The 11134-nt window shown below is 36.2% G+C and overlaps 2 protein-coding genes across 2 annotated transcripts; both read left to right on the forward strand.

Annotated features, from left to right (window-relative positions):
- Window positions 1-368: 368 nt before the first annotated feature.
- On the forward strand, window positions 369-1612 carry LOC136829172 (cuticle protein AMP1A-like). Its single transcript, XM_067087491.1, has 3 exons — window positions 369-387; window positions 918-1165; window positions 1320-1612. The coding sequence occupies exons 1-3, from the start codon at window positions 379-381 to the stop codon at window positions 1540-1542; spliced, it is 480 nt and encodes a 159-aa protein (XP_066943592.1). The 5' UTR covers window positions 369-378; the 3' UTR covers window positions 1543-1612.
- Window positions 1613-5868: 4256 nt separating this feature from the next.
- LOC136829173 (cuticle protein AMP1A-like) lies at window positions 5869-7169 on the forward strand. The gene is made up of 3 exons (XM_067087492.1): window positions 5869-5952; window positions 6473-6720; window positions 6879-7169. The coding sequence occupies exons 1-3, from the start codon at window positions 5944-5946 to the stop codon at window positions 7099-7101; spliced, it is 480 nt and encodes a 159-aa protein (XP_066943593.1). The 5' UTR covers window positions 5869-5943; the 3' UTR covers window positions 7102-7169.
- Window positions 7170-11134: the final 3965 nt, after the last annotated feature.

Below are 11134 nucleotides of genomic sequence, written 5' to 3' on the forward strand. Positions count from 1 at the left end.
TTAGTAAAATTGAAATGTCTTTTTCGTGCTGTTCCTTCGCTTATTCTAGTCATAGAGAGAGAGAGAGAGAGAGAGAGAGAGAGAGAGAGAGAGAGAGAGAGAGAGAGAGAGAGAGAGAGAGAGAGAGAGAGCTTGGCAGTTGTTTTTCATCGTTTCACTAAATGGCAATCGTTACTTTTAACGAAGGCAAAAGCAACACGTTTTGGAATGGAATCGTTTCATGGTCGCATTCGTAAACACCTGTCATGCCAAGAAATGCAAGGGAGCAAAAAGTTGACTTTTGTCTAATAACCAGTAGCCTTGGTGACGAACTTCTCTCGCTATATATACCGACGCTTCCAATTCGGACGGTATCAGTTCATCACACAACAGCCCGCCATGAAGATCGTAAGCTAGCCAGAAAGACGTTCTTTAACTTTTATAAAAAAAAAAAAACAAATACAATGATAACATTTCTATCATGTTTGAAAGCTTTCAACAAAGGCGCTGGTTAACTTCTGTACAAAAATTATTGCAGTTAATACATTGCCGCAAATGTCTTAAGTTTACTAGAATGACGTTTGTCAAATTGTATTTAACAACTACTACAAAGATTAGGTATGCACTGAGAAGCATTACTATCATGAAATCAAGGAGATCTGCAAAAAACATTCGCACGCGGCTGTTAGGAATCTGTTCTTGTGCAGTTATGCAGATCTACTTCGATCCTTGGTTTGTTTTCCATCCATTGAAATTTCTTGCTGTTATACGTGATCAAAGTTATCAGAGAAACTTTTGCATTAATAATTGCTCTGATTAATTCAGTTGATCAAGCTAATACTTAATGCAAATGGACATCCGGTTCATTAACCCCAAAGGAAGTTTCAACTGTAAAAAAAAGTCAGTATATGCGATATTAATTCTATTATGTCTTTCAGATCACCGTCTTAACCTTTGCCACCGTCGCATTGGGCGCCCCCCAGTACAGCTACGACGCCCCACGCCTTCAGTCCCAAGGAGGAAGCTCGGGCGTCAACAAAGTGATTGCCATCCTCAGAGACGACCGTGATCGGGATGACTTCGGGAGGTACAGCGTCAACGTCGAAACCGCCAACGGCATTGCCTTGCAAGACTCCGGTTCTCCCGACGGACCTAAGGGCGCCGTCGTTGCTTCTGGCTCTTTCTCGTAAGTCTGATTTTTTGTCAAACTGGGATCCTTTTGACTCTAACCTATGGCGGTTTCTTGAAATTCCATTGCATATCTAAGTTTTGGGGGAATATGTGTTCAATGATGAAAATGACAGTTTTTGATAATTTTTCCCATTTTTTTTTAATTTCAGATACACATCTCCCGAGGGCATTCCCGTTCATGTGAGGTATGTCGCTGACGAGAACGGCTTCCAGCCTCAGTCTGACCTCTTACCAGTGGCCCCCGAATTCCCCCACCCGATTCCTCAGTTCGTCCTCGACCAGATCGCCTTTGCTGCCCAAGAGGACGCTCGCCAGAGCAAGCAGGTCTCATCTCCTTCAGGATCTTATGGTGCTCCTCCAAGGTTCAATTAAGCCTCGATACGAAATGTAAACGACCGACCTTACTGTAGTTTAACTTATTTTGAATAAAACTGAAAATTTACGAGAATATATTCAATCTTCCTTTCTGAACAACAATAGACTTTGCAATGAAGAACGACAAATAACCATAAGTATGTGCAGAATTTAATCACATGATCAAAGAAGTAGAGAGAAATTAACCATCCTTCCAAGAAAAATTTAGTTTTTAGTAAATAATATTTCATAGACTCAGATTGACTGAAAATTACCTCTAGTTTCATTGGTATTCCTTTTTGTATCATCTATCACCCTCATTATCATAATTAATGAATACCTTCTTGTTATTAATCAACAGCGTTCAATGTAGCTAAGAGTCCATGAAAAGAAAACTGACACGGAAAACAATATCAGCGGATGATAGTCATTGATTAGCCCCTTGACTTACTGATGCCTCATTACTTCTTTGGGGCGACAACACTATACTAAGAGACTGTAAATCAAAGAAACAATAAGCCGAATGAGCGTGGGAGTCTTGAGAGAAATTTGACAAACTCCTCTCATAAATTATTTTTGCAATGAAATGTTGATGAAACAGTCTCTAGTTATTTGTAACACATTAGTCAAGCTCAGTAATGCTAAAGAGATATCGAAATCAGGCTAGAGGGGAGATATTCTTTAGCGTTACTTTTAACGACTTACTGATGCCTCATCACTTCTTTGGGGCAACAACACTATACTAAGAGACTGTAAATCAAAGAGAGAGACATTAAGCCGAATGAGCGTGGGAGTCTTGAGAAAAATTTGACAAACTCTTCTCATAAATTATTTTTGCAATGAAATGCTCTGGTTGTGTTGAAGAGACAGTCTCTAGTTACTAGTAACACATAATATACTTTGAACGTTAATTTTAGTGTTTAGTACTGCTTAAAAATATAAAAATCAGGCATGACGGCAAACAAATAATTATGATAATTTTCTAACAAAACTGATTCTTTACAAAATTTTAGGTACTGAACACATGATAGTAAAAAAATACAAATTTATTTCCGATTAATATATAAGTTCAAGAGATTAGTAGGATAACAGCGGGTCAGTCTGTTTGCCGAACATTTATTATTTCAATTTTTATCCAGAATCTAAAACTAAATAATTCTGACCATTAGAACATGTCATAAATGGGACGCTGAGGGAGCACAACATCCACGCGAAAACAATATCATGCAAAGATAAAGAAGAACAATAACTTATACGATTGATTGGTTAATTGTGGGTTATCTGGCGTCACAACTACCAGGGTCACTGACGCCGATAACTTATGCGATAAATTTCTAAGAAAATATACTAGTTAAGAAAATGTGGCTTCATTATTGTTGGCTGGGTTCTTAATTTTTCCGGTTTAATATATAACATTAGTTTTTGTTCTTGCTTGGAGCGAGTTTACTGAGATTGATAGATCTGCTAGTTAGGGAAAATCTGAAATATATCTTTAAGTTAATTTTTCAAACCGATGAAATGACAAGAATATTTCGACTTCTAGAACAAAAACGTTCCATACCTATAGGATAAGAATGTTGTAGGACGTCTGTCAGAAGCCCAGTTATACTGGAGAGATATAATGGCCCGAGTAAATAGTCTGTGTTAAGAAAAGATCTACGATCTACTGAAAAATTAATTTTAACGTAATGAGCAGCCGTTGTTTGTTATTTTGTAGCTTTAACAAATGAAGGTAGCTCATTATTCCTAGACGTGGTAAATACTGAGCTCACAGAGACAGCGAATGCCATTGCGGAGAAAAGATTGAGGTCTTGCAAGGAGGCAGAGGATTTTTGTGAACTGAGGCGGTCACCCACCGTAAAAATCTTATATGGTGGTCTGATGACTTTTGTTTCAGCTCTTTATTTTGGCTTACTCCATTTGGTTGGTTAGTCTGGATCGTTTATTGTTTGTGTTTAGAAAAACAGAAAAAAATTCTTATGATTTACATTCAAAATCTGAATATTAGTATTGATTCTACTAAACTATTTAGCGCTTCTTAGGAATATATCATTTTTCTTGTAGAGTTTTTGTAATATTTGCAGGCATCTCCACTCACTGAAAATAGAGTGAAGTTCATTGTCACTTAAAGCATAGTAAACTCTGAAAATCTTTAAAGAAATTACTTTTCATATTTTTTTATTAAGTAATTAGATTTATAATGACACTCATATCTCTATAAAACACTCTTACATGGGAGAGATCGAAATATAGATAAAACTTGCTGCTTGGTATACTGCTAGAAATATCATATTTAAGCTCAGTTACCTCATTCTACTAATTTGCCTAATGAGGAGGTGTTTGAAAGCCTATTTTTAAAGCTAATTCCCCTGCGGAATTCGTAAAATACACGCAGCTATAGGAACTAAATTCAGCTCTGGGACACAGGCCAAATTAGATTATTCATCAGATGCAATTACAGCAACAGAATTCGTAGGCCATATTACTTCTTTAATTCAGCATTCTCTGATGCATCTGATACGTCTCTGATGGAGATTTTTACCATTGCTAATTATTACTGATATTGCTGTCAATAAAGGAACTGATTGTCATTGTCAGTGCTCTCCTTTACATCTAAAGCCCCCCTAATGATTACGAAGGAATTTCACACTTACTTTCCAGTCTTTAACATCTTTCATGAGGTTTCAGTAATTTCTGGCATTCGTTGGAACGTGAGACTTATAAACTAAAATAGACGAAGACAAATCAATTGTGGTTACAGTATGTAAAACTATATATGTCTTATCAACACCTTTTAGGCTACTGTTCTCTAATTAGTTCCAAGTCTCTCAATGTTATCCCCTCGAAGTAATGGGATCAAAGGTGTCTCCTGTAAATAGTGACTTCACTAGTAGCTCTTTTTAAGGCCTTCTTTTAAACAGGTTTTGTTCGTACTTCCTTTCTAGTGCCTCTTTTTACAGCTGACTTTGTCCATACTTCATTTCTTCGACCTCTTCAAAATATTGGCTTTGTCCGTACCTCCTTCCTCTGTCCTCAATGACTTTACTTAATCCTCCATTTCATATTTTGTTTTAAAAAGTTGACTTTGTCCTCACCGCCTTCTTATATCTTATTTTAAATACTGACGTTGTCTATACATCTCTCGTAAGCTCCAGTTTTAGAATCTGTTCAAAGCTCCTCTACTAGATTCTCTTTCTCTCTAGAGAAGATGTCCAGTCTGTTTCCTTTCTATCATTTGGATTTCGGCGAAGGCACCCCTGAGCAGAGGTAAAGATTCCTTCACCCGTTTTGCACACTTGTAACACCTTCCAGATCACTTCTCACGTGTTTTCACGAAGTCATTATATCTCGGATTGCTCTGATATCTCTTTCCTCTCTGCTGAAAAACTTCGGAATTCTCTCCCTGCATCCGTTTACCAGGATTCCTATTATCCTCCATCCTTCTAGACACTGGGCAGCAAATTCTTTGGCAGTTAGCTCCCTCTTTTATTCCTCTTTTCCGCCCCATTGGCTTGGACTAGGTAAGGGCACTTGAATGACCGTTCTTCCATTAATAAAACCTAATTTTTATTAGATTGGTTTCTTCCTCAGAAGTTAGGTATTGCGATTCACAAGTGGTTATGACTCTTATATAACGCTGAGAAATAAAGTGACTCCTGCAAATAGCCGTATGTGCTTTCATGCTGGCTATTTTTTTTTTTTTCACTCAATGATCTTATCCGCATGATGTGCGTTATCAGCACTTCGAGTGCATATTCATGTTCTCGGAGCGAGTTCACAGCGGCGATTTGGAGGTTTGCAATTGAAAAATCCTAAGGTTCTACAGGCCCACTGAACTTTTACTAATTACTTAACCTAAGCTTTACCCAGTGACCCTACAGTCATCTGCATTGCAGCTGCATCTCTTCATTGTGCACTGAACCAAAACAGAATAGCAAAATTCTATTCAAAGGTCTGTGACGGAAAAGAATCTCCTAATGAGTTCTGACCTTCGATGAAAGTTCACCTGGAATAACTGTTTACGGGTGGCATTCAAGTGCAGTTTTTATGAAAATGCAGTAAGTGCCGGGTATTACTGACATTTGGAAAGTTGTGTCATCTTGTATGCCTTAGATAGGTAGACAGATAGATAGATATCTATCTATCCATCTGTCTAACTATAAATAGGGGGATAAGTAGATAGACAGACGGGAAACTGCAATGAATCTTTCCGTAAACATCTGCCAAAGGAGGAAACATGGCATTATGATGACACCATTTAAGGCAGGAGCTATAAATGGCTGTCAAGTGACGAAATCAGATCAACGGAAACCTGACAAACAATGAAACTGGCAACTCCATGACGCATTTCTCTCTCTCTCGCTATATAAACTGTCATCTCTGCAGTTCCAGGCACCACTTCTTCATTAACAGCTCACCATGAAGATCGTAAGTGAACAGAGATTTTCGTAGACTTAAACGTTCAGGCAAAAGGAGTTTGTGAGGGCCACGGTTTTGCAAATAAACTCATTTGGCAGTAGTGAATTAATCTTTCAATTGGTAATATAAACCTAAAGCAATCACTTATGTTTTCTTTAGATTAAGGCAAAGATACAAAAGCGGAAAAGAGGGAGAGAACTTGATCACTAGGTAACAATTATTATTTCATTATTCTGGGAATAACCACGGTTGCATTAAAAATAAATCCTACGAAGAAATATGTCTATAGATAGATTATATACACATTCAGGTTGCTATTTTAAAGCAAAAAGGTTCAATAAATATAAAAGATTATTATAAGTACCATAAAAATCAAATGCATTGTCTGCAAACGTAACAGGTTGCCATATAACAAGGCAGAAAATGAGTTAAATGAATTAAGTTCCCAAATTCAACAGAAAGTTGCCATAATTTTCTCTTCAGCTCTTGTAAGCCATAAGCTTGTCTCTCTAATGATTACCCTCGTCAGGTTATTATTGCTGCTTTGGCAACCGTCGTCTTGGGTGCCCCCCAGTACAGCTACGACGCCCCACGCCTTCAGTCCCAAGGAGGAAGTTCGGGCGTCAACAAAGTGATTGCCATCCTCAGAGACGACCGTGATCGGGATGACTTCGGGAGGTACAGCGTCAACGTCGAAACCGCCAACGGTATTGCCTTGCAAGACTCCGGTTCTCCCGACGGACCCAAGGGCGCCGTCGTTGCTTCTGGCTCTTTCTCGTAAGTTTGATTTTTTGTCTAACTGGGATCCTTTTGATTCTAGATTATATGGAGGTTTCTTGAAATTCCATTGCATATCTAAGTTTTGGGGGAATATGTGTACAATGATGAAAATGACAGTTTTTTTATAACTTTTCCCATTTTTTTTTAAATTTCAGATACACATCTCCCGAGGGCATTCCCGTTCATGTGAGGTATGTCGCTGACGAGAACGGTTTCCAGCCTCAGTCTGACCTCCTTCCAGTGGCCCCCGAATTCCCCCACCCGATTCCTCAGTTCGTCCTCGACCAGATCGCCTTTGCTGCCCAAGAAGACGCTCGCCAGAGCAAGCAGGTCTCATCTCCTTCAGGATCTTATGGTGCTCCTCCAAGATACAATTAAGTCTCGAGCCGATACGAAATTTGAAAGTCAAAAATTGGTTTATTTTATTTAAGATTATTGTTGAATAAATGTAATGATATAACATCATGTTTTTCAATGACAGCTTTCCCACAGTTAGCATAATGAATACACTGAGATTACCCTCAACTCTGCTACAAATGCGAAACCTCAGGCTGCTCTGTGGCCATGTCAAAGATGCTTCTTACCAGTGGCTAGGTAAGTTAGGTCCTCTATTTTCTAATCAGCCAGTAAGTGATGCAAAATCGTTATTCTAATTCAACAGTTACATATACAATATTAATTTATAACTTTCTTAATTATCTCACATCTATCATTTTGATAATCGCCAGAATCCACTTATCTATCTACTATCATAAGGTCATAGATATTCATAATTTCTACTAGTAACCTTTGCGTCTAAACAGTCACCTCATCCGAAGCAGTTATACTCGTAAGACGCGGTCAATGGACCTGTCACCTTTTGTGTATCGATTTTGCACAAAATTATGGCTGGAATGATGAGTATAGGGCTCAAGATGATCAAAGAGCAGTCTTGTAGGTGAGGTGTTGCAGTACCTCACCACAAGAAAAATAGTTCCAGAGCAAGAGGTCCTGTGGTGCATTAGATGAAGATTCCCTGGAAATTCTTGTTTATGACGCTTCCATTTTTAGGTCATTTCGTTCCTGAGAGTTATAATCTGATTTCCATTTATGGCCTAGTCAGGAGCAGGACGTCCAAAAGTAATTTTGGGTCCTATCATTCTCATTAAGTGGTCGGTAAGCCTTGTCATGGAATTCATCCTCCCTCTCTTCAACTCATTCCTGTAAATGAAGTTAATTTTCATTGTGTGAGACCTCTCCCTAGCATTCCGTTAGCTGATGTATATTTATTTAGCATTATTTGTTTATCCATGTGTTTACCAGAAACAGTTTCCTTTAGAAACATGAATAGCCTACAGGTAATATAAAAATTTCCAATTTAGTAGGCCTTATATCTATTAAAGCTCACCAGGGCTTGAATTTAAAGAAAATAATGTACAAGGGAGGCATGGAACAGTATTAATCAAAAGTTCTTCAAATATAAATTTGCCTCTCTTTCTGATGTGTGAATGCAATGCAACTTTGTCCGGTCTAACAGTGAGTAATCTTAACCCGTCCTAACATACAAACGATTTGGAAGTTAATAATGAGCTCAACTTGCACTGTAGCTTTAATCTTAAGAATAGCAAAACTGAATAACCCATAACGCTTCATGTACTCTTGCTGATCCTTTCTCTCGCGTAGGTTACTGGAGTGGTGGCAAAAACCATAATCAAGGTCTAGGAATGGCGAGTGATATCTTCATCAGTGCAACCGAAACACACCGCTTACTATCACGCAACCTGGCAACTGGTCTTCTAGCTTTGACTTCTGCCCTCTTTGATAGTATTCATTTATGTAGATTTTCACTTACTTTAAATTTAGCAATAAGCTTGTAAAAGACTGACAGGTACTGAGGGCTTAGCTTCATCAAAGCTCTAGGTTAAGTGTTGATACCAGACAAAACACAAGTTATTGTTGATATCCAGCCTGGTTGGAGTATACATATAAGCGTTCATACGTTCCTGTACATTGTTTGCAAAAATACAATTTACTACACTTTTACTGATTAATCTACACCACAAGCAAATAACCATTAGAAAGTGGATACTCTCCTTTATGTGCTTTGATTTAGCCATGTGATAATAGATAAGTCAATGCAACATCAGTAGTAACTTTTGAATCAACCCAAGCTAGCGAGCCACGCCAGGTTTCAATTTAATCGAAGATAACTGTACAACTTCTGCTTTCCTACTTGGAAGTTGATATCAGTTGCAAGCACTTTCTGTAGTGACAAGATTGAAGAAAGAAATAAGAAAAGTCCGACTTGCGTAAAACAAGAATTATAACTATAGTTTTATATTATGAAGATAAACAGACTTCGAAAGTCTTCGCTCCTGACCCACGAAAAGTTGTATGACTATTCATGTATAATTTACGGACTAGTGGGTGCCATAGCTTGTTAGTAGAACAATGGGCTTTTATTTACAAGATCATTGTTCGATGCCAGCATGCTGTACCCATCAGTTCATCCACCTACAAATAGGAACAAACGTCAGCTGGGGTCAAGAAAAGAGCGTGGGTCTGGCACCCCCACCACTGCTTAAGACCTGTTGAACACCAGAGGTTTACTATTTTGGCCTCACTCCCTCTACTGGTGGAAGAAGACATATAATTAAAAGATCAATACTGAAAACGTTTCAGAAATAAAGTTTAGGTTTTAACTAAAGGTCTGGCAGAGTTTGGCTTTGGTAGTGATAATTTTCTTAGCAACGATGAATTATGCAGGTGAAAATGTTTGATAGTAAAGATTTCTGCACAAGCTGAAGTCTAAAGTTCTTAAAAGTTTCAAAGACAAGACGTGATGGAAGTGTGATGGAAGTGTGATGGCTCCACAAACTTACAGAGGAAAAATATCGCTTACATCAAGTTTTTTTTTTCAGATTTCTTGAAAGCAAGTATCCGAGAATATCCAAATAAAGGCGTGCGGGAGGAAGTCAGGAAGCGTAGAGGACGTTGTGCTAATTAAGATACATACTGTACATAAATCAAGAAAGTGAGCTTAAGATAATAAGCTTTTAGTGACAATCTTATCCAAAGATTGTGTATATATATTTATATAAGTATAAAGTATTAATGTACAGTATATATATATATATATATATATATATATATATATATATATATATATATATGTGTGTATATATATATATATATATATATATATATATATATATAAAGATATATATATATATATATATATATATATATATATATATATATATATATATATATATATATATATATATATATATATATATATATATATATATATATATATATATAAAATATATATATATATATAATATATATATATATATATACAGATATATATATATATATATATATATATATATATATATATATATATATATATATATATATATATATATATATATATATAAAGATATATATATACATATACAGATATATATATATATATATATATATATATATATATATATATATATATATATATATATATATATATATATGACATTTTTTATCACAGCCGTGATTCTATAAATTACCTAAGCTACAAATGCCTTTATCGAATTCACTTTACCTCAGGAATATCCCAGATCAGAAATTTATAATTGATAAATAGATTGGTACTGTCCGTGACCCGGCGGTACCATTTTATCGGTGCTCCTCGGTGAGTTCTCCATCAGCTAAGATGATGATTTGCGACAAGGACAAAATTATTTTATATATATAATTATTTATATATATAAAATATTTATATATATATATATATATTTATTTTATATTTTCTTTCGTTGACTTGAACGGCTTCCAGCCACATTCTAATTTCCTACATAAGAGCCTTTGCTTCTCAAGAAGAAATTGTCAGAGCAAGAAACAGGGTCTTTTGGTGTTTAACGAGCAAATTTCTATTTATTTTTCTTTCCGGAATTTTAAACCAAGATCTAAGAATCCAGTAATTCTATAAATTTGATTGGAGACTGATTATATGAAGATCAACATTAGCTAAAATAATGTTTATTAGTAGTAAGAAATTCAAAGCCCATCCAATGAAAGGTTAATTTTACAGTGCGCGTTCCTGGATTAAAAAACAAATCGTAAAAAGTCGCTAAAAGCCAAATTTACCCCAATATTTGGCCGTTCAAATGAGTTTTTAATATAATCTTCCTCATTCTGACAAGATGAGTGGTAATAAAATTTTTTTAATCCGTATATAATACTGAATGATACGTACTGTCTGTCGTCATCCTTACCTTCCATATTTTCTTTTTCTTGTCCAGTGTTTTGGTTACCGTGTCAAGTCTCAGATAAAATAAAAAGAAATTTCATTAGCTTCACGCACGGATTGCAATCCTTCGTGATAGTAACACTATACCTTTCGTTATCATTTTATTAACCCTGATAAAAT

Source organism: Macrobrachium rosenbergii, chromosome 44 (genome assembly GCF_040412425.1).
Source record: "Macrobrachium rosenbergii isolate ZJJX-2024 chromosome 44, ASM4041242v1, whole genome shotgun sequence".
Lineage (NCBI taxonomy): Eukaryota > Metazoa > Arthropoda > Malacostraca > Decapoda > Palaemonidae > Macrobrachium > Macrobrachium rosenbergii.